Raw genomic sequence first — 24,738 nt, 5'->3', positions numbered from 1 at the left:
AAAGACCCCTTCAGATTGAAAATAAGGGGATGGAGAACCATCTATCATGCTAATGGTCAACAAAAGAAAGCGGGGGGTAGCCATAATTATATCAGACAATCTAGACTTTAAAATATTGTATCAAGAGATGAGGAAAGGCATTATATCATAATTAAGGGGTCTATCTACCAAGAAGACCTAACAATTGTGAGCACCCATATAAATCAATTAATCACAAACATAAAGAAACTCATCGATAGTAATACCATAATAGTAGGAGACTTCAACACCCCACTCACAGCAATGGACAGATCATCTAATCAAAAAATCAACAAGGAAACAATGGCTTTGAATGACACACTGGACCAGATGGACTTAACAGATATATTCAGGACATTTCATCCTGAAGCAGCAGAATATATATTCTTTTCCAATGCACATGGAACATTGTCCAGAATACACCATATACTGGGAAACAAATCAGCCCTAAGTAAGTACAAAAAGATCGAGATCATACCATGCATATTTTAAGACCACAATGCTATGAAACTCGAAATCAACCACAAGAAAAAATTTGGAAAGGTAACAAATACTTGGAGACTGAAGAACATCCTACTAAAGAATGAATGGGCTAACTAAGCAGTTAAAGAGGAAATTAAAAAGTATATGGAAGCCAGTGAAAATGATAACACCACCACCCAAAACCTCTGGGACGCAGCAAAGGCAGTCATAAGAGGAAAGTATATAGCATAAGAGGAAAGTATATCAGGCCTTCCTAAAGAAGGAAGAAAGATCTCAGATACACAACCTAACCTTAAGCCTTAAGGAGCTGGAAAAAAGAACAGCAAATAAAACGCAAAACCAGCAGAAGACAGGAAATAATAAAGATTAGAGCAGAAACTAATGCTATCGAAACCAAAAAAAAAAACAGTAGAACAGATCAACGAAACCAGAAGCTGGTTCTTTGAAAGAATTAACAAAATTGATAAACCACTAGCCAGCTGGATCCAAAAGAAAAAGGAAGGGACCCAAATAAATAAAATTAAGAATGAAAGAGGAGAGATCACAACCAACACAGCAGAAATAAAAACAATAATAAGAGAATATTATGAGCAATTATATGCCAATAAAATGGGCAATCTGGAAGAAATGGACAAATTCCTAGAAACATATACACTACTGAAACAGGAAGAAATAGAAAATTTGAACAGATCCATAAAAAGTAAGGAAATTGAATTAGTAATAAAAAATCTGCCAAAAAAAAAGAAAAAGAGTCCAGGGCCAGATCGCTTTCCAGGGGAATTCTACCAACCATTTAAGGAAGAGTTAACACCTATTCTCTTGAAGTTGTTCCAAAAAATAGAAACGGAAGGAAAACTCCCAAACTCTTTCTATGAAGCCAACATTACCTTGATTCCAAAACCAGAGAGAGACCCCACTAAAAAGGAGAACTACAGACCAGTTTCCCTGATGAACATGGATGCAAAAATCCTCAACAAGATATTAGCCAACTGGATCCAACAGTACATTAAAAAAAATTATTCACCACAACCAAATGGGATTTATACCTGGGATTCAGGGCTAGTTCAATATCCACAAAACAATTAACGTGATTCATCACATCAATAAAAGAAAGGACAAGAACCATATGATCCTCTCAACAAATGCAGAGAAAGCATTTGACAAAATACAGCATCCTTTCTTGATAAAAACCCTCAAGAAAGTAGGGATAGAAGGATCATACCTTGAGATCATAAAAGCCATATATGAACGACCCAACGCTAATATCATCCTCAAATGGGGAAAAACTGAGAGCTTTCCCCCTAAGGTCAGGAACAAGACAGGGATGTCCACTCTCGCCACTGTTATTCAACGTAGTATTGGAAGTCTTAGCCTCTGCAATCAGACAACACAAAGAAATCGGCCAGGAAGAGGTCAAACTTTCACTCTTCGCAGATGACATGATACTCTATATGGGAAACCCAAAAGATTCCACCAAAAAACTGCTAGAATTGATTCATGAATTCAGCAGAGTTGCAGGATATAAAATCAACACACAGAAATCAGTTGCATTTCTATACACCAAGAATGAAGTGACAGAAAGAGAAATCAAGGAATCGATCCCATTTACGGTTGCACCAAAAGCCATAAAATACCTAGGAAGAAATCTAACCAAAGAGGTGACAAATCTACACACTGAAAACTGTAGAAAGCTTATCAAAGAAATTGAAGAAGACACAAAAAAATGGAAAAAGATTCCATGCTCCTGGATAGAAGAACAAATATTGTTAACATGTCGATACTACCCAAAGCAATCTACATATTCAATGCAATCCCTATCAAAATAACACCAGCATTCTTCACAGAGCTAGAACAAATAATCCTACAATTTGTATGGAGCCAGAAAAGACTCCAAGTAGCCAAACAATCTCGAAAAAGAAAACCAAAGCAGGAGGCATCACAATCCGGACTTCAAGCTGTACTACAAAGCTGTAATCATCAAGACAGTATGGTACTGGCACAAGAACAGACACTCAGATCAATGGAACAGAATAGAGAACCCAGAAATGGACCCACAATCAGATGGCCAACTAATCTTTGACAAAGCAGGAAAGAATATCCAATGGAATATAGTGTCTTCAGTAAGTGGTGCTGGGAAAACTGGACAGCGACATGCAGAAGAATGAACCTGGACCACTTTCTTTCACCATACACAAAAATAAACTCAACATGGATGAAAGACCTCAATGTAAGACAGGAAGCCATCAAAATCCTCAAGGAGAAAGCAGGCAAAAACCTCTTTGATCTTGGCCGCAGCAACTTCTTACTCAACACGTCTCCGCAGGCAAGGGAAACAAAGGCCAGCCAAAATGAACTACTGGGACCTCATCAAAATAAAAAACTTCTGCACAGTGAAGGAAACAATCAGCAAAACTAAAAGGCAACTGACAGAATGGGAGAAGATATTTGCAAATGACATATCAGATAAAGGGTCAGTATCCAAAATCTATAAAAAACTTATCAAACTCAACACCCAAAAAAACAAATAATCCAGTGAAGAAATGGGCAAGAGACATGAATGGACACTTCTCCAAAGAAGACATCCAGATGGCCAAAAAATGTTCAACATCACTCATCATCAGGGAAATACAAATCAAAACCACAATGAGATACCACCTCACACCTGTTAGAATGGCTAACAGTAACAACTCAGGCAACAACAGATGTTGGCAAGGGTGTGGAGAAAGACGATCTCTTTTGCATTGTTGGTGGGAATGCAAGGTGGTGTAGCCACTCTGGAAAACAGTATGGAGATTCCTCAAAAAACTAAAAATAGAACGACCCTACGACCCAGCAATTGCACTACTAGGCATTTATCCACGGGATACAGGTGTGCTGTTTGAAAGGGACACATGCACCCCCATGTCTATAGCAGCACTATCAACAATAGCCAAAGTATGGAAAGAGCCCAAATGTCCATCGATGGATGAATGGATAAAGAAGATGTGGTAGGGGCGCCTGGGTGGCGCAGTCGGTTAAGCGTCCGACTTCAGCCAGGTCACGATCTCGCGGTCCGTGAGTTCGAGCCCCGCGTCAGGCTCTGGGCTGATGGCTCGGAGCCTGGAGCCTGTTTCCGATTCTGTGTCTCCCTCTCTCTCTGCCCCTCCCCCGTTCATGCTCTGTCTCTCTCTGTCCCAAAAATAAATAAAAAACGTTGAAAAAAAAAAAATTTAAAAAAAAAAAAAAAAAAAAAGAAGATGTGGTATATATATGCAATGGAGTATTACTCGGCAATCCAAAAGAATAAAATCTTGCCATTTGCAACTACGTGGATGGAACCGGAGGGTATTATGCTAAGTGAAATTAGTCAGAGAAAGACAAAAATCCTATGACTTGACTCATATGAGGACTTTAAGAGACAAAACAGATGAACGTAAGGAAAGGGAAACAAAAATAATCTAAAAACAGGGAGGGAGACAAAACAGAAGAGACTCATAAATATGGAGAACAAACTGAGGGTTACGGGAGGGGTTGTGGGAGGAGGGGATGGGCTAAATGGGTAAGAGGCACTAAGGAATCTACTCCCGAAATCACTGTTGCACTGTATGCTAATTTGGATATAAATTTTAAAAAATAAAAAATAAAACAAGTTAATAAAAAAAATCTAAAAACAAATACAATTTAACAACAACAAAAAAGAAAACAGTTACATAAAAATATTACAAAATATGAAAATTGTCTAACAGTTAAAAGTTTAGAGAGAGAAGCCCTATGATAAAAAATTAATAATTAATAATTTGATAGTATGCCATGATTAAAATTCTAGACTATGCAATCTTCTAGATCGAGCGGGGTAGTGGGGTAGGTGGGAAGCAGGAGGAATCAAAGTTCACTAACTGGGGGAGTCAGATATTGTTTCATTATGAGGCCAATAAATTGAGAAAGAAGCTTAGTTTAGTATCTGAAATAATAAATCACTAGAAAAACAAAAATCAAGTTATATATCTTTCAAATCATCTGTGAGAGGAAAAAAACACAAAGAAAACAGAAACAGTAAACAAAAAATGTAGAGACACACAAGACTGAAAATTTCTGTTAAAACACAAACCTAAATGGTATAAAGTCACTTATTAAAAAATATAAGGATTAGGAGTGCCTGGCTGGCTCAGTCAGCATGTGACTCTTGATCTCAGGGTTGTGAGTTCAAGCCCCATGTTGGGCAAGGAGCCACGAAAGAGGAAGGAAGGAAGGAAGGAAGGAAGGAAGGAAGGAAGGAAGGAAGGAGAAGGAAGAAAAAGAAAGAGGGAGGGAGGGAAGAAGGAAGGAAAGAAGGAAGGAAGGACGAACTAAATCAAAAAACAAAATTCAACCATATGCCATCTCCAATAGCCAGTCTAAAATAAAACATCACAGAAAGCTTGAAGGCTAAAAAAAAAAAAAAAAAAAAAAAGTGGGTAAAGCCATACCAAAGCAAATAAAAACAAAAAATAAGGCAGAAGTTGTAATATTCATACCCAAGTTGAACGGCAGGCAGAAAGCATTCAATGGAGCCATGGCAGTATTTGATAAAAATGTTCCTTAAAACCTAACAGAGTAATAAGGAAGAATAAAAGCTTACAAATCATTTTTATGAAGCCGACACAACCAGGATACTAAAGCCTGACAAAGATATTTACTAAGGGGATTTCTATGAAAAATTCTAAAGTATCAGCAAAATATCCAGTAGTACATTACCATGCACATGCATACACACACATACACACACACACACACACACAGATACCCCGTAAACATGTGGGGCTTGTTCTTGAGTTGCAAGAATGATACAATATTAGGAATGCTATTAATAGATCTCCCATATTAGTAAATCAGAGGAAATAAAAATAATACTTGATAAGGGCCAAAACTCATCAAACGGTACACTTAAGATTTGCGCATTTCTCTAAATGTAAATTTTACCTCAAAAAAAGAGAATCACAAACCAATACTGAACTCCAGAACTCCAGTTATCAATACGAATGCTGAAGCATTTAAGAATGAAATGCTGGTATCTATCAGTTACTTTGACATTCATCCAAAACAGAACATGGATGGAGAGGGAGATGGATGGGTGGATAGGTAAGTGACAAAGCAAATCTGGTAAAACACCAGGCTGGGATCTAGACGGTGTGTCTGTCGTACACTTATTTCAGCTTTTCTGTATGCTTGAAAATGTTCATCGTATAAAATATTGAAAAAAGGCGACCACCCCAGAAAGTTACAAGTTAACTTCCGATCTACATAATTTAATCCACATTAAGACATTCAAGAGGTTGAAGACTCGGAAAGCCTTACCTTTGTAAAGAGGTGCACACAAAGATGAGAAAGGGCTAGCACTCACCTATAGACTGAGAGGTGAATACCGCTACAATCTGCGGGGAGGCCAGGGCCTCCAGCCTGTTCTTCAGGGCCTCCAAGTGCACACACTTTTCTGAGTAGTCTGGAGTATCCACAAGCATCATTAAACTGTTCTGCAGACCTGTCAGCTTGGCAGAAATCACAGCTATGTCCTATAAAAAAGACCACAATTGGGGATATTTACTTTAAAAGACCCAGGTACTTCAATTAAGAATGGACAAAATAGGGGCGCCTGGGTGGCGCAGTCGGTTAAGCGTCCGACTTCAGCCAGGTCACGATCTCGCGGTCCGTGAGTTTGAGCCCCGCGTCAGGCTCTGGGCTGATGGCTCGGAGCCTGGAGCCTGTTTCCGATTCTGTGTCTCCCTCTCTCTCTGCCCCTCCCCCGTTCATGCTCTGTCTCTCTCTGTCCCAAAAATAAATTAAAAATGTTGAAAAAATTAAAAAAAAAAAAAAAAAAAAAAAAAAAGAATGGACAAAATACAGAGTGCCTGCCTGGTGCAGTTGGTACAGCATGTGACTCCTGACCTCAGGGTTGTGAGTTCAAGCCCCATGTTGGTTGTGGAGTCTACTTTAAAAAAAAAAAAAAAAAAGAGGTTAGAGTGGGAGAGAGCCAAAGCATAAGAGACTGTTAAAAACTGAGAACAAACTGAGGGTTGATGGGGGGTGGGAGGGAGGGCAGGGTGGGTGATGGGTATTGAGGAGGGCACCTTTTGGGATGAGCACTGGGTGTTGTATGGAAACCAATTTGACAGTAAATTTCATATATTAAAAAATAAATAAATAAATAAATAAAAAATTAAAAAAAAAGTAATACTTCAATAAACATACGGGTACATGTATCGTTTTGAAAAAAAAAAAAAAAAGAATGGACAAAATACATGAAAAGACAATTCATAAAATTAAAACAAGAGTTTTCCTCCTAACAAAGTGGAAAAACCCTGGAAAAATTATAATAGCTATTGTTAGTGAGGGTGTGAAGAAAAAAGTCTACCTGGTACCATAAATTTACACTGTCTTTCTAGAAACAATTTAGCAATATGCATCAAGAGCCTTGAATACTATTCATATCTTTAAAATTTTTTTTAATGTTTATTTTTGAGGAAGAGAGAGAGAGACAGTGTGAGTGGGGGAGGGGCAGAGAGAGAGGGAGACACAGAATCTGAAGAAGGCTCCAGGCTCTGAGCTGTCAGCACAGAGCTTGACATGGGGCTCGAGCTCATGGACCGCGAGATCATGACCTGAGCTGAAGTTGGACGCTTAACCGACTGAGCCACCCAGGCGCCCCGAAAACTATTCATATCTTTTGACCTGGTATTTCCTTTTCTAAAAATATGTCCTAAAGAAACAATTAGAAGGGGGTGCCTGGCTGGCCCAGTTGGTAGAGTATGATCTCAGGGTTGTGCGTTCAAGCCCCACGTGGGGTACAGAAATTACTTAAAAATAAAAACTTAAAAAAAGAAACAGAGGGACACAGAGATATTCATGCATTTTAATTAATTAATATGATTCTAGTGTTGTAATAACAAAAACCTAGAAGCAACCTAAATCCTCCCTGATAACAAATAAAATATAAAGGCTGAGTCCCTCATAATGGAATGTGGAATATTGTGCAGCCATTAAAGATCATGTTTTTGAAAAGTATTAATTACATAGCAAAATATGATTTATATGATTATAAAATATATATTATAAAATATGGTTTTATATTTATTTATAGCAAAATTAGATAAAAAAGAATATAGACACTAAAATATATGTAAATGTTTATATATCTGTAATATATGCATACATATAAAATACACAGGTGCAAAGATGTAAAAATACATAGAAAAATACCTACTAGACATAAAAAGCATATTACTAGGACATAGGAATAAGGCTCATTTTGTTCTCTGCCTTGTATTTTTCTGAATTTTCCAAATCTTCCAGACACACACAAATTATGTTTATAATTTGGGGCGCCTGGGTTGCTCAGTCAGTTAAGCATCTGATTCTTGATTTCAGCTCAGGTCATGATCTCACAGTTCATGAGTTCAAGGCCCAAGTAAGGCTTTATGCTGACAGCACACAGCCTGCTTGGAATTCTCTCCTCTCTCCCTCTCTCTCTGCCCCTTCCCTGCTTCCGTGAGCACTCTCTCTCTCAAAGATAAATCGACATTAAAAAAAATTATGTTTAGGGGCATCTGGGTGGCTCAGTTGGTTAAGCATCTGACTTCAGCTCAGGTCATGATTTCATGGTTTGTGGGTTCGAGCCCCACGTTGGGCTCTGTTGCTGACAGCTCAGAGCCTGGAGCCTGCTTCGGATTCTGTGTCTCCCTCTCTCTCTGCCCCTCCCCAGTTCGTGCTCTGGCTCTCTCTGTCTCTCAAAAATAAATAAACATTAAAAAAAACTATGTTTATAATTAGAAAAGCTATTTTTTAAAAGAATTAAGAATGCAGTAATTGTTTCATTTCAGCATCTGAAAGGTGTCTACGATGTGTCAGACACCGTATTGAAACACAAAGATCACAGTGCAGCCCTTGGGTTCACATACAGAAAGATCAGGATACAAATTAAGGACTATGGTTCAAGAGGCACAGGGAGGGAGCGACTGAGTTTGCCAATGAGAGGGTGGGAGCCAGCAGTGACAGATGGATGTTGAAATGGTGTAGGAGAAAAACAATGGGAAGCTTGATCAGAGTGGTGGCAGAGGGATCTAAGGAACAGACAACTTCAGAGAAAGATGGGAGAGATGGGGGAAAGGGAACAGTTAAGGACTGCCGAGGTTTCCAGCCTCAATACTTGCATGGGAAGTGCCGCCATTAACCAAGAGAGGGAGGCCAAAGGGAAGAGCAAATGGGCAGTGGTTCTAGACAGAAGTAATGAATTTAGTTTGCAGTGTCCAGGGGGATGTCCAGGTGGATACAGGCGATCTTGTGGGCAATTAGTTCTGAATATCAGGATAGCTGGGAGGGGAGAAAGCAGCTTTCTAAATTTTAGCTAATTAATATTAGTAGTGTACAGATTGCAATCAGAGACTGTACTTAGGTCCATTCTCTGTCACATCCATGCCAGAAGTCAAGTAAGATTTGCAACTCACATCTATGAAGCCTAAATCAATTACCTTGTCATGAGCCCAGAGGAGCTCTATTGTACTTAAAAATAAACATAACTGGGGTGCCTGGCGGCTCAGTTGGTTGAGCATCTGATTTCGGCTCAGGTTGTGATCTCCAGGTTCCTGAATTTGAGCCTCACATCAGGCTCTCCGCTGTCAGAAGAGACCCTCTGGTCCCCTCTCTCTGCCCCTCCCCCGCTCTCTCTATGTTAAAGATAAACATAACTAATATGGAATAATAGATCTCTCAGTACAAAAACAAAGTGCCCAGCAGCGTTCACAATGTGCTACCATTTATGGCAACCAAAGGGCAGGGATCATATATAAGTGTGTATGTGTCAGGAAGGACAGGTATAAAGGTGGTACAAGAGTTTGTACGGAGAAGGGAAATGAGGGCACTGGGACGTGTCAGGGTTACAGGGAAAACGTTTTTGGCTGTTTATTCCTGTCTACGAATTTTTTCCCCACATGCACGAAGTGCTTTTTTAAAAACTTGTGAGAGTTCTGAAAACCAGCAAAAGGGATGATAAAGAATTCATTTTGCTTAACAACTGAAAAGGAGTTTTTCACAAGACATCATCTGACCTCCTCCTTATAACCAGGTATCAAAAGCATTCCTACTCACTACCGTTGGCGGCCCAGGAGGTGTTAAGTACCTTGCCAGGATCCCATGATGGGTAAGGTCCCTCTGCCCGTGCTCCACACTCTCCTAATCCATTCCCTCTGCCTTTTTTACTGAGGCTTCTCCTAAACTCTGTGACTAGAAGCCTTCAGTCAATCAGGAGATACAAACTCAAGATGGTGGCAAGACCCAGAGCAATTTCAGATCTTCCCACCCTCTGCCTGCACACTTCCTGTGCTGCTTTTTACTACCCCTTACGGTTTCGAGTAAATGACTTTCTCATCGGTTTCTCCAAACCTCACGTTCCTGCCCAAACAGAACGCACAACATCCCCTGAACAAAAAACCTACTTGAGTCTTAAACGTCTCCTCAATATCAGCACTCAATGTGCTCCACTTGTCTGCTTCTTGAAGAGATTCTGCGGCAAGCTGCATTCTAGACTTCACCTGGTCGATTTCTACCAACACCTAAAAGAGAAATGAGGGATCAAACACTAAGGAAATGGCAGTTCCTTTTTCTCTACCTTGCTCCAGTGACTTGAAACATAAGCACCGTGAGGTGCCCCTGTCTTCAGGGAGCTTCTGTGCCCCTTACGACACCAATCATATGGCTACATTGTTCAGCAGGTGCTGAAGACATACGTGCAAGCTGAAAGAACCAAGCCAAAGAGGAGTGTTGGGTGGCTGGCAGACTTTGGAGTTCAGGTTGGGAGGGAAGGTCTTCCAAAACCAAGAATCAACATTTAGGACAGGAGCCAAAATACCTGCATCGATTGGGATGTATCCTGTTCAAATTTTTTAATGTCCTCCTTGACAAGAATCATCTGCTCTTTCAGGAAAGACGCCTCCTGTTTAAGGGCTTCCACATCACGGAGCACTTTGGGCATGTTCTGAAGAGCCTGGTGACTTGTTTCTGCAGCAAGAAGCCAAGAATGGAAGGCGAAAATCGGAGCAGTCACAACTTGAATAAATCAGGAGACAGGAAGGGACTCTTCCCCAAAGCACTACCAACTACACAGCTTTCTGAGCCTGCGGGAAATGCGGGGTGGAGAGGAGGTGGGCCGGGAGGTGGCCTCTGCCAGGGCCATGTCCTCCCCAGTCTGACGGGTGAGGGTCACGTGATTTGACAAGGAAGGAACCATCAGCCCGACCCAACACCAACTGTTTTCCACCAGTGAGTGAAAGTGCAACTCCCTCTGTGAGGAGACAGAATGAAAGAATCTGACACTGGGTAGATGCCAGCTACGTGCAGGTGGTTTACCAACGTTCTATCACTTAATGTCCACAGTAATCATTAGTAGCCGCCTCTTAGAAATAAGAAAACTGAGGCTTAGGAAGGTTGAGTAACTTGCTTAAGATTGCACAGAGCTGAGGGGCGCCTGGGTGGCGCAGTCGGTTAAGCGTCCGACTTCAGCCAGGTCACGATCTCACGGTCCGTGAGTTCGAGCCCCGCGTCAGGCTCTGGGCTGATGGCTCGGAGCCTGGAGCCTGTTTCCGACTCTGTGTCTCCCTCTCTCTCTGCCCCTCCCCCGTTCATGCTCTGTCTCTCTCTGTCCCAAAAAATAAATAAAAAACGTTGAAAAAAAATTGATAAAAAGATTGCACAGAGCTGAAACCAAGCCTTACATGTGTCTGGCCCATTTGCATTCCATGGTCTTTTCAAAACAGAGTCCACAGACTCTCAGCATCAACTGGAGTGCAGTTAAATACAGGTCCCCAGGCACCTGCCAGAGTTTCTTATTTAACAGGTCTGGTAGGAGATCAAGTGATATTAAGTAAGCTGCATTTTTTGAGGTGCCTGGGTGGCCCAGTCAGTTGAGCAGCCAATTCTTGATTTCAGCTCAGGTCACGATCCCAGAGTCATGGGATCAAGCCCCGCGTCATATTTGGGATTCTCTCTCTCTCTCTCTCTCTCCTCTGCCCTTCTCCCCTGCTTGCTCTCTCGAAAGAAAGAAAGAAAGAAAGAAAGAAAGAAAGAAAGAAAGAAAGAAAGATGCATTTTTTCACAGACATCCCAAATGCAGAATACAACTTGAACATTTTTGCAAACTATGATGTGTTATGTGGAACTGGGAGAGTTAATAGCACACCCCTTTAAGCCTTTAAAGGGCAACTTGATGGGAATCAACCAAAGAAGCCCAGTGCCTTCTCTACCAGCGCAATGAATGGAACTCTAACATCTCGAAGAAGTAGTTCAGGAACCTGTTCATCCAGCTCTGCTGTAAAGTAAAAATCTGTTTCCTGCACTGACCCCAGATAAAGTTCTAAGACTAAGAAAACAAACACAGGACATGGATTTCTTCTGCACAAAGACTGACTTTTAACAATGTTATGGCCCCAGCCTGGTCTCCACCTGCTAAACCTCAGTCACTCTTCAGCCCTTGCTGTTTCCTGTATACCTCTTTTCCCCTCTCCACAGCACCCCCCAGTTTAGTCCACTCTTGTATCCATTTTTAATGTTTTTTTTTAATATTTGCATTGTTATATATTTTTTTATTTTTTTTTAACATTTATTTTTGAGAGACAGAGGCAGAGACAGAACACAAATGGTGGAGGAACAGAGTGAGAGGGAGACACAGGATGTGAAGCAGGCTCCAGGCTCTGAGCTATCAGCCCAGAGCCCGATGTGGGGCTTGAACTCACGAACCGTGAGATCATGACCTGAGCTGAAGTTGGACACTCTACCGATGGAGCCACCCAGGCGCCCCTTTTATGTTTATTTTTGAGAGAGAGAGAGAGAGAGAGAGAGAGAGAGAGAGAGAATCCCAAGGAGACTCCACGGTGTGTTCACAGAGCCCAGCACAGGGCTTGAACTCATGAACTGTGAGATCACAACCTGAGCCGAAATCAAGAGTCGTATGCTTAACTGACTGAGCCACCGGGGCACCCCTGTATCCATTTTTAAAACCATCACTTGCAGTGGTTGCCTCTGCGAGGGTAAGGGCCAGATTTCACCGTAAAGGGACATGGGGACACTGTCTTGGGTGATGGTAACATTCTATTTCTTGACAGAGGTTTGAGTTATCCTAGCTGTACACATTTGTCAAAACTCATCACACTCACCAGCTAGGATTCGTGCATTTCACCTTATGTAAATTTTACAGGGTGAAGAAAAAAAGAGCTGTAAACAAGTACTGAACTTATTGAACTCTATTATGTTTAGGGTACTAACTGAAATGCACAGGGATAAAGGATACTGATGTCTGCAACTCATTCTGAAATACATCAAAAAATAAGATGGATGAATGGAGAGAGGGATTGGTAAGTGGACAGACTTGTGATAAAGGAGATATAGTTAGGTCATTAATTGTAGAGTGTAGGTAGTGGGCGTATGGATGTTCACTACAAATTCTCTCAACATTACTCTATGTTTGGCACCTCTGCCCACAGCTGGGCAGTTCAAGAACCTGCTGCCATTCCTGATGTTCTCCCCCTCTCATTCCTTATTCCAATCCACCAGCAAGTTCTCCCCATTCTTCCTCCTAAAAACATCTTAAATCTATCCATTTCGCACCATGTCCACTGTCATAACCCACCTGAAGCCACTATGATGACAGTCCACCCTTCTGAACAGCAGCCTCCAGCAGAATGGAGCCATGAATCAAACCATGTCACTCCCATACTTATAAATCCTCCGGTAACATCCCATTACACTCATTTTGGTTCAAATCCAAACTCTTTCACGTGACATTAAAATCCCTGCATGATCTGGCCCCTGTTAACCTATCCAACCTAAGACTGGGTCTCATTCAACATTGGATCTCTGAAACCTGGAAAACAGTTTGTGCCCAATATTTGTTGACTGAATTCATGAACAAATCGATCCTCCAGTTTGGAGTCCTCAATACCCACTCCTTGAACCTCTGCAATAACCTCTCTTCACTGAAGACTTGAGCCACGGTCTCATCTTCCATAAAAATAAAGCTCTGGGGGGCGCCTGGGTGGCTCAGTAGGTTCAGTGTCCAACTTTGGCTCAGGTCATGATCTCACGGTTCTGCACTGACAGTGCAGAGCCTGCTTGGGATTCTCTCTCTTCCCCCTCTCTCTCTGCCCCTCCTCCACTCATGCGTGCATGCTCTCTTTCTCTCTCAAAATAAATAAACTTAAGGCCTTTCACAGTTTGATCCCAATCTACTTTTCTGCCTTATCTCCGGCAAGTCTCCCCACTCCCTATGGAAGTGTGATCCTGTGGTCATCATACCAGTGACTCATATTTGTTGATGTTATTGATGGAGCTCTGTTGGAACTCACTCTTCTGTGGGCTGGCTAGGCCTTTCTATACTCACATGCCTCTGCATGTGGTGTCCTCTCTCCCTTTAATACCAGACAAGTAGCACAGTATCATAGATAAGAGCCTGGGCTCTGGAACCAACTGCTTGGGTTCAAATGCAAACAGCCCCACTCACTAGCAACATGACCGGGTAAGTTACCTCACTCCGCTGCAGTTTCTCCAATTATAAAGTGGGAATAATAATTGTGCCTACCTCTAAGGACTATTGCCAGGTTTAAATTAGATAATTATGCCCAAAAGGGGCAATATTAAGATTTTGGCCAGGACAGTTCTTCATTGTGCAGGACTGTGCCAAGCATTGCAGGACATCAAGCATCGCTGGGTACTTCCACTGAACGTCCATGGTTGTGACATGCCTCACCACTGCAATGAATAAAAACACTCTCACCAACTTCCAGATATTGGGGGCTGGGGGAGGAGAGGCAACGTTGCCAGCCCTGATTGGAGAACCACCTAGTTAATACATATAAAGCGTTTAAAAGACTGCCTGACACATTCCAAGGACTCAAATATTGCTATCGCGTTGTTATTGACGTCCCCCCTCTTTGCCCTATGAAGTCTTCCTTCAAGGCCTAACACAGGGAAAGCCCTTTATGATTCTCCCAGACACCAGGTAACCATACACTTCTTCCAGCTCTCTCTGCTCCTGGTTCTAGTTGCGGTAAAGCCTCCCCTCATTGTAAGTGAACTGTTTAGTATCTTCCCCACAAGGCAGCAACTGCCTGAAAGGTACACTTTTTGCCCACTGCCTATTTCTGGGCACATGCGTGACAGATGCTCAATCATAAGCAGAAGTTGCACAGTGCAATAAAGGATCTGCAGTGAAAGACAGCTCCCCTCCCGCTCTCCCCACCAACACCAGCCTTTTCTTAAACACTGGACACATCCATAAAATAAAGTTCCGTATCCTGGATCATAGGCTTCCTGCCGGCAGTCTGTGCAACGTGTCTCTCCCACAAAGCCGAGCAGAGAGACTGGCGTGCAGTATGCCCTGAATAAAAACCGAATCGAGGTGTTAATGAAATGGCTGCTGGCGTGTATTATTTTTTATAATTAACTATCCTTAAAAGATGGTTCAAGTCTTTTGAACCGACTGGTTCGGTTCAGGCCTGCCCATCTTCCTCACGGACATGAAAGTCCGCTAAAACAACGTTTCCCAGGTTTGTGTCAGTCCCATACGGCTTTGATACGCTTCTGCCAAACATAAGCATGTGCCGACGATTACTTAATACTGTTGAAATACTGAAATATTGTTGTTCACGCTTCTGACTTAAGTTATAAAAGGAGACGTGACGGCACCGCGAGGGGTGGAAGAGCAAGCCTCAGACCTGGCAAGCCTTAAAAACTGGCGGCAGCGAGCTGACACCTTCCCCCGAAGGGGCTGCAGGAGGGTCGGGCCGGGCTCGAGTTCCCACCGCCGCCCCCCGCCCGCGCGGACAGCTCGGCCTCACCCTCCACGGCGTGGTTCACCTCCTGGATGAAGAGCTGCAGCTTCATCACCAGGGTGGCCGCGTGGCTGTCCGCCGTCCCGGCCGTCGCCTCCTTGGGGCCCGTCCTGAAGGCCGCGTTGATCCACTCCTTCACGTCGAAGTCTTCCGCCAGGAACTTGGAGAAGTCCATGGCCGCACCGCCTCGGCCCCGGCGTCCACGCCTGAAGAGCTGGCTCCGGTGGCAACGAGGCTGCGGAGGCGGGCGGCCCTGCGAGAGCACCGGGGCTGGCCTGGGGCGGGGGGGCGGCAGGCGGAACCCACGGCACCCGCAGCTCACCCCTCTGAGGCCCCTCTGTCAACTCTCCGAGACAGACTGCTCGGAATGGCCCTCGCCGCGCGCCGTACTTCTTCCGGAAGTAGGTGGCCGTTACCATAGTGACTGCGGGCGTTCCGGGCGCCCCGGTGAGCTGGGCTTTGGCGCACGGCCACTGGCGGAGAGCGGGGAGCTGTGAGCGCTTGAGGGCCTTCCGCTTCTTTTGCTAACTTAAGTGCGTGTTCGCGTGCCTAAGTATGTGCTTCCTCCAAAGCCCTTACGTGCACTAGCGCACTTCACAGTCTTCACGGTACTATGAGTGCCAGTATTTTCCCCAACGTAAAGATGAAGATTTGAGGCAGTTGAGCAACTGGTTCAGTCTTGTAGACAGAAAGTGGCACTGTGGGGATCGGAACTCAGGCAAGCCCGCCACTGGAACCTGAACTCTTTACCATGCTTTACTGCCTTCCTACTTACTCTACGAGATCTGGCCTGTGCCCACCACCCTTCCTGCTCCTTTCAGCCGTGTAGCCACACGAGCCTCCTAGTCCTTCCCTGCAACACACCGCGCTGGAACTAGAACTCACCGGTCTGCACGTAACCGTTTCCTCCAGCCTAAAATAAACAATGTGACGCCTCAGAAAACCGAGGACCTCCTTTGTCATAGGAACCAAAAAAAAAAAAAAAAAAAAAAAAAATTTAAAAATTAAAAAAAAATCCTTTCTGTACAATTGTGAATAATTTTGCCATTTATCCGTTCTCACCCCAGGCATATTCTGACTCCGTGCATACGGTAATTCTTGAAGACTATATCTAAGAACCTAACTCCACAAAGCAGGAAAGCTCGTACAGTATCCTTGGTAGGAGCAAATTGATCATGTCCTGTGGTATTGGAAGCCTTAAGTGCCTCTACAATATGACCCTCCCCTCCTCGAGGAACTTTTTAAAAACAACTTTACTAATAATTTACAGGATATAAAATTCACACATTGTGAGTATACAATTCAATGACTTTTGGTAAATTTAGAGTGTTAGTCTATCTCCACAAGAACATTTCCATCAGCCAAAAAAGTTCCTTCCTACTTATTTGCATTTAATCTCTGCTCCCACACCAGACCCTAGGAAACCACTAGTCTGAGGTCTATAAATTTACCGTTTCCGGATTTTTCGGATACGTGGAATCATATACTGTGTAGTCTGTTGTATCAGCCTTCTTTTACTGAGTAGAATGTTTTTGGGGTCCATTTGTGTTGTACCATGTATCAGTAGCTTGTTCCTTTATGTTGCTGTATAGTATTCCATTGTGTGGACACAATAATGCATTTCATTTATTCATTCACCAACTGATGCACATTTATGCTGTTTCTAGTTTAAAGTCATTCTAAATAATGCTGCTGTGAACGTTCACTACATGCCTTTGTGTAGACATGTTTTCATTACTTTGGGATATAGTCCAAGGAGTGGAATTGCCAACTTATGAGATAAATTTATGTTCAACTTTTTAAGAAACTGCCAAACTTACCTGGAATGCCTGTACCATTTTACATTATTATCAATAATGTGTGTGGGTTCCAGTTTCTCTATAGCCTCACCAATATTGGTTATGTAGTAGTAAGTCATTGTTGCTTTAGTTTGCATTTCCCTAATAACCAACAATTTTGAACATCTTTTCATGTTCTTATTAGCCATTCTTACATCTTCTTTGGTGAAACATCTATTTAAATCTTTTGCCCATTTTTATTTTTATTTCAACGTTTTTTATTTATTTTTGGGACAGAGAGAGACAGAGCATGAACGGGGGAGGGGCAGAGAGAGAGGGAGACACAGAATCGGAAGCAGGCTCCAGGCTCCGAGCCATCAGCCCAGAGCCTGACGCGGGGCTCGAACTCACGGGCCGCGAGATCGTGACCTGGCTGAAGTCGGACGCTCAACCGACTGCGCCACCCAGGCGCCCCCTTTTGCCCATTTTTAAACAGGGTTGCCTGTCTTCATATTATCGAGCTGTTAAAGTTCTTTACATATTCTGGGGTGCCTGGGTGGTTCAGTCGGTTAAGCGTCTGACTTCAGCTCAGGTCATGATCTCACAGCTCATGAATTTGAGCCCCACATAGGGCTCTGTTGACAGCTCAGAGCCCTGCTCATGCTCTCGCTCTCTCTCTCAAAAATAAACATTAAAAAAAAAAGTTCTTTACATATTCTGACTTCCCTTATTAGAAATATGGTTCACAACTATTTTCTCCCAATCTGTATTTTGTCTTTTCATTGTCTTAATGGTGTCTTTTGAGGTTCAAAAGTTTTCAATTTTGATAAATTCCATTATCACTTGTTGTTTTTTATGGATCATACTATCTAAGAAATCTTTGAAATCTAAGAAATCTTTGCCTAACCTAAAACCATGAAGAATTCTCCTAAATTTTCTTCTAGAAGTTTTAAAAGTTTTAGCTCTTACATTTATGTCTGTGATCCAGTTTGGGTTCATTTTTCGGTTATGGTATGAGGTTAATGGCCTAAGTGTGTTTGTTTGTTTGTTTGTTTGTTTGTTTGTTTAAGATTTTATTTTTAAGTAACCTCTATGCCCAATGTGAGGCTGGAACTCACAACCCTGAGATCAAGAGTTGGGTGCTCTATCGACTGAGCCAGCCAGGCGCCCGTTTTTTGTTTATTTGGTTTTTTTTTTTAAATACAGATATAGTTATCCCAGGACAATGTAAAAACTTTCCTTTCTCCACTGAATTGCCTTAAGATCTTTGTCAAAAATCAAATGACATAAATATAAGGATTTCTGGACTCTTAATTCTGTTCCATTATCCATATGCCGATTCTGTACCAAAACCAAACTCTCTTGATTACTGTAGTTTATAGTGAGTTTGGAAGTCTGATAGTGTTAAGTCTTTCCATTTTGTTCTTTTAAAACTTGTCTGGCGAGGGGCGCCTGGGTGGCGCAGTCGGTTAAGCGTCCGACTTCAGCCAGGTCGCGATCTCGCGGTCCGTGAGTTCGAGCCCCGCGTCAGGCTCTGGGCTGATGGCTCGGAGCCTGGAGCCTGTTTCCGATTCTGTGTCTCCCTCTCTCTCTGCCCCTCCCCCGTTCATGCTCTGTCTCTCTCTGTCCCAAAAATAAATAAAAAACATTAAAAAATAATAAAAAAAAAAAATTAAAAAAAAAAAAACTTGTCTGGCGGGGTTGCTTGCGTGGCCCAGTCGGTTAAGAGTCTAGGTTTCAGGTCAGGGGGTGATCTCACAGTTCGTGAGATTGAGCCCTGCATCAGGCTCTCTGCTGCCCCTCCCTCTCTCTTGCTACTCCAGACCTTTTGCATTTCCATATACATCTTTTGATCAGCTTATCAATTCTACATAAAAATGCTGTTGGAATAGGGATTTTATTGAACTTACAGATCATTTTGAGAACTGGCATCTTGACAATATCGAGTCTTTCGATCCATGAACGTGAAATGGCTCTCTGTTTAAGATTAGGATTTTCAACCTCGGGGATATTCACACTTGGGGCCAGATGATTTTTTTGGTGTTCAGGCTGTCCTATGCATTGTACAACGTTTAGCTACATCTCTGGCCTCTACCCGCTAGATGCCCAAAGCATCTCTTCCCCCAAGTTGTGACAACTAAAAATGTCTATGCACATTGCTAAGTGTCTCTCAGTGGGAACAATCACCCCTCCTTCAGAATCTCTAATTTAGATCTTTAATTTCACTCAATAATACCTTGTAGTTGCACATTGCCAAATGTCTTGCACTTTTGTTAAATCTATTCCAAAGTATTGCATTTTAATGCTATTGTGAATGGAATTCATCAGTTCAAGCTATTTATGTGTGCATGTATTCCCTGGGATTTGTCTATGGACAGGTTCATAACATCTGCAAATACAGACTCTTTTCCTTTTCCCTCTTTCTTCCCTCTACTAACTGCACTGGTTAGAATCTCCAGTACCATGTTGAATGGAGGAGACAAGAGCTGACATCTTTGCCTTGCTCCAGATCTTAAGAATCTGTCTTTAGCATTCAGTCCAATCCCTTTCTCAAGTTGAGCTTCTTTTTCTTCTATTTCTAGTTTGTTAAAATTTGGATTTTATAAATACACTTTTCTGTGCCTATTAGGATAATTGTGTGGCTTTTGCCTTTTATTCTATTCAAACGATGTTACATAGTAATTGACATTTAGATGGTAAACCAATCTTGCATTCCTGGGATAAATTCTACTTGGTCATGGGGTAGAATGTTACCAGATTTGCTTGGCTACTATTTTGTTGAGAACTTTTGTCAATGTTCATGGGGGGAAACTGGTCTGTAATCTGTTTTTGTGACCTTTAATTTTGGTTTATGAGTAATATTGGTCTCAGAATCATTTGAGAAGTGATCCTTTTCTATCTTCTGAGTTTGTAAAGAATTGGGAAAGCCTCTTCTTTAAATATTTGGCAGAATTTAATGTGAAGCCATCTGCACCTGGACGTTTGTTGAGAAGACTTTAAATTATTAATTCAACTTCTTGTTATAGACCTATTCAAATGTTCTGTTTCTTTTTTTTTTTTTAATGTTTATTTATTTTTGAGAGACAGAGACAGAAAGTGAGTAGGGGAGGGGCAGAGAGGGAGACACAGAATCCAATGCAGACTCCAGGCTCTGAGCTGTCAGCACAGAGCCTGACGCGGGGCTCGAACCCAGACCGTAAGATCATGACGTAAGCTGAAGTTGGGACGGTTAGCCAACTGAGCCACCCAGGTGCCCCGATGTTCTAGTTCTTCTTAAATCAGCTGTTAATTTGGGTCTTTCTAGAAACTTGTCATCTCACCTAAGTTAGCATAAAATTGTTCCTAACATTTCTTTATAATCCTTTCTAATTTCTATAGAACAAGTGGTGATGTCCTCTCTCTTTCCTGAGTTTGGTAATTTGTCTTTTGTTGTCAGTCTCCTATCATGAACCATAAAGTGTTCTTAGCAGTGGAAATCACTCATGGCAGAGCAAGATTGAAGTCACCTGGGTGCTTAACATCATATGGACTGCATATGGGCCCCAATCTACCTCAGAGGTTCTTGAATTTGAGAGAATTATGAGTTAACTCATCTCTCCATGAGTTAGGCATGAAATCCTAACCCCCAGTTCCTTGGTAGGTGACCTTGTATCATTGCAGATGTAACTAGTTAAGATGTCATACTAAAGTAGGGTAGGCCCTTAATCCAATACTATCAGCATCCTTATAAGATGGTCACATGAAGACACACACAAGGAGCACACCACATGACCATGAAGATAGATTGGAGTTACACAGCCACGAGCCAAAGAATTCCAAAGATTGTTGCAAATCACCAAGATTATCTGACAGGTTTCAGAGTGTACATGGCCTGATTATCACACTTCTAGCCTCCAGAACTGCCAAATTTCTCTTAAGTCACCCAACTTACAGTACACATTTTTGCAATAGTCCCAAGTAACTGATTCAGAGACGTATTAGGCAATTGGTACTCTGGGCTTATCCATTTCTTGCAGCTGATACTAATCTTAATGGATATGGAGGGGACGGTCAGATTCTATGAAAAGCATCAACCTTTTTTGTAGCTTCTGCAAACATTAGGTTATTAGTATCATTAGCAAAATTTTATTGGTTTCCATGAGAATAGGAAAGGCTGTGAAATGAACAAAGTGACAAAATGGAAGTGACCACAGTTACAGTGGCAAATAAAAGAAACCTCAAATAAGGTGATTTGAAGAGAAATAACACCTACAGTTATACAGAATCTATTGTGTTGGGCATTTTCTTGACCTGAATAAATCCTCATCAAAACCTATGAAATAGATTTTTTTTTAACTTTTTAAACATTTATTTATTTTTTTTTTTAAATTTTTTTTTTCCAACGTTTTTTATTTATTTTTGGGACAGAGAGAGACAGAGCATGAACGGGGGAGGGGCAGAGAGAGAGGGAGACACAGAATCGGAAACAGGCTCCAGGCTCTGAGCCATCGGCCCAGAGCCCGACGCGGGGCTCGAACTCACAGACCGCGAGATCGTGACCTGGCTGAAGTCGGACGCTTAACCGACTACGCCACCCAGGCGCCCCTTTAAACATTTATTTTTGAGAGAGGGAGAGAGAGAAAGGACAAGCAGGGGAGGGGCAGACAGAGAGGGAGACACAGCATCTGAAGCTCCAGGCTCTGAGCTGTGGGCACAGAGCCCAATGTGGGGCTCGAACTCACGAACTGTGAGATCATGACCTGAGCCAAAGTAGGATGCTTAACCGACTGAGCCATCCAGGCACCCCTCCCCCCTCCGCTATGAAATCGATTTTTAACATTTTTACCATTTACGAACATAAAAACTGAGGCCCAGGGATGTGGAGTGTCCTGCACAGGATGCTACAGGTGACAAAAAACTAGAAACTGAACCTGATCCCAAAGCCCATCCTTATTTCACTGTACCATGCTGGGCTGCCAGAAATAAGGCAGGAGGGAGAGGGGTGCTAGAGAAGACAAAAGCATGTTTGGGCCCATGGGAATGGAGCCAGTGGGAGGGAGAGGAAGGGAAATACACAGAAACTACCAGGAAATTCATGTGCCAGTTTTAATACCCAGGACTTTCAACATATAACTGACTGATCCCATCTGCTGTCAGGAGAGCTGAAAGCAGGGGCTATTCTTTTTTCTACCAAGCAGTTTGTACTGATTATGGCATTTCGGCAAGCTATATCATTACACGGGAAGGAAAAAAAAAAAAGCAAAGTACAGTTCATTGACTTGAACATGCCAGAATTATCTCCAAGGACAGATGAGGAACCAGTAGCACTGTCTCCTAGAAGGGTAATCAGGTGGAAAGACTCTCCACACTTTGGGTTTTAAGTCTGAAAAACATTGAGCGCAAAAATGACTTTTCAGCCCAGATATTTTAGAAAATGCATATAAAATTTAAAAAGAACTCATTTGCAATTCTGTGACCCAAAGACTTACTAGTTACTATATATGCATACATATACCAGGGTAGTTTAGTTTTTTTGTTGAGAGTGCAAGAGCGAGTGAGAGAGCATGTGCGAGTAGGGGTGAAGGACAGAGGGAGAGAGAATCCAGAGCAGGCTCCATGCTCAGTGTGGAGCCTGATGCACTGGATCCCATGACCCTGGGGGATCATGACCTGGGCTGACATCAAGAGTCAGACACTCAGTTGACTGAGCCACCCAGGTGTCCCCTGGGGTTGCTTAGTTTTAAAACTGGGGTCATGACAAAATATAAAAGCGCGTTTTCCCATTTAGAAATAGTTCAAGGGCAGCTTTCTTCCCCAGTAGATTGCCACAGCGCCTTATGGTAGACAGTTCATCCACTACTACGAATCCTGTGTTCTTTAGCTAAAACCCAGTTTCATGTGGTGTGGCATTGCATGTGAATATGACAATTCTTCAGCCTCTTTGCACCTAGGTGTGGCCCTGTTATTAAACAGCCAAGATGTAAATGCAAATATCACATGAAAGTTCCGGGATACTTTAAGAATTATCAGTCTTCCTGTATTCCTTCCTCCCCTTCCTTCCTGTGGCTTGGAACATCAGCCATCATCCTGTAACATGACGTTGAGAAGCATATCCTTGAGTGAGGATTTAGGAGTAGCTGGAACCTGGGTTCCTAATGACTGTCATTATTCAATATTACCAACATTGGTTCTGGACTATTTCTGGCCGCCTTTTAAACAAGGAAACAAACCTTTCTGTTTAGGCCACTATAGTATCTCCTTATTAAACATGCTGCAGGTCATTTGCTTTTATTAGGAATAAACAGTGAATGATATAGAATGCCTTTTTCTACATCTATTATTGAGCTGACCAAATCATCCAGTTGAGCTATTAAGGTGGTTAACAGCATCCCCAGAACACGCTTTATACAGTGTATTCTTTCAATAGGACTGCCACTGGCTTTAGAGTATTTTGCCCATGCATTCAAAAACAAGAACAGACTAAGTTATCTGCTTCGAATTTTGGTGTCTGGGTTATAAATTTTGGAATGCACAGCTTTGTTTACCAAACTAACTGAATGTTTTGTAGGAAATGTGTTCATCCTTAGTTTCTAAGTGTTCTGTTATGGATTTAATCTTTTGACTAGACTTGGGGGAGACTTTGAAAATGGCGAGAATCCCTTGTGACTAGGTCTAGGAGTATGGTTTCCTATAAATATTTTTTGCTACCCTTCTATCCTTGATGTTCAGGGTGTCTCAGTATTAATTTGAAACTCACCAAGGTTTTAAACATCTGTTTTGTTAGTTGAGGAGGTGAACTTACAGTTATAGGTAAGTCACCTCTGTTCATGTGCTGGAAATCAGGTGGACAGGCTAACAGCAAACATGAAGTAAGTCTTTGCTAAGTGCCACGTAGCACTGTAGTCACTTTACATACATTAACATTTGATTCTCAAAAAAGTTCTGCTCTCCACAGAGGAATCTGAAGAGGATAAATTACTTACATGGCTTCTTAGAGGCAGCAGTGAAGCTAAAGGGCGGAATCACAACCGAGGGCTGCCTTAATTATTTCAGACTGTTTGGGGTTTCAGAAAACCTCAAACATTAAAATCCTAAGTATCCGGTGCCTGTAACATGGCAGTATGCTTTTACAATGTTAACTCTTAAAATCCTGTTACCTCTGGAAGTGGGATGAAGTATTCAAGAATCAAAGTCAGAAAGAGCAGAATGTTCACACTTTTTAAAATGCAAGCTTTCAGGGCAGCTGGGTGGCTCAGTTCTCAGCTCAGGTTGTCTCATGGTTTGTGAGTTCGGGCCCTGCTAGGGATTGTCCCTCTCTCTCAAAAAAGAAACTTTAAAAACAAAGCAAAATGCAAGCTTTCTCGGAATGAACGTGGTATAATTGGGAATGCACTGGACAAGGGGAAAAAGGGCCGGGGTTTTTTCATTCCAGTGGACATTAAATGCAAACCCTGGACCTTAAGTGCCTTACCTATATAACGAAAATCTTGGCTCATCTCACCCGAGGACCCTTCCTTTGTCCTACCTGGCCCCACCTCTTTCCAGATAGAAAATGTCAGACTGGTCTTTAACACCACCCCACCCCCACTAAAACCCCACATGGCTACCACTCCAGGACACTCTCCTACTGTTTTCTTCCAAAGAAAACAAAA

At 42.3% G+C, this 24,738-nt stretch overlaps 1 protein-coding gene across 1 annotated transcript in view; it reads right to left on the bottom strand.

The window, feature by feature from the left end:
* COG7 (component of oligomeric golgi complex 7) overlaps nucleotides 1–15,726 on the bottom strand; it is an 86,824-nt gene extending 71,098 nt beyond the window's left edge. The window contains exons 1-4 of the mRNA XM_058710667.1: nucleotides 15,336–15,726; nucleotides 10,358–10,506; nucleotides 9,945–10,061; nucleotides 5,861–6,029 (exon numbers count right to left, since the gene is read on the bottom strand). Of these exons, the coding sequence (XP_058566650.1) occupies nucleotides 5,861–6,029; nucleotides 9,945–10,061; nucleotides 10,358–10,506; nucleotides 15,336–15,504 (604 nt within the window). The 5' untranslated portion in view covers nucleotides 15,505–15,726. The remainder of the gene's footprint in view (nucleotides 1–5,860; nucleotides 6,030–9,944; nucleotides 10,062–10,357; nucleotides 10,507–15,335) is intronic.
* Between the last annotated feature and the right edge of the window lie 9,012 nt (nucleotides 15,727–24,738).

Source organism: Neofelis nebulosa, chromosome 18 (assembly GCF_028018385.1).
Source record: "Neofelis nebulosa isolate mNeoNeb1 chromosome 18, mNeoNeb1.pri, whole genome shotgun sequence".
Taxonomy (NCBI): domain Eukaryota; kingdom Metazoa; phylum Chordata; class Mammalia; order Carnivora; family Felidae; genus Neofelis; species Neofelis nebulosa.
The sequence above is the reverse complement of the archived record's forward strand: the minus strand, read 5'-3'. Positions and strand labels throughout refer to the sequence as shown.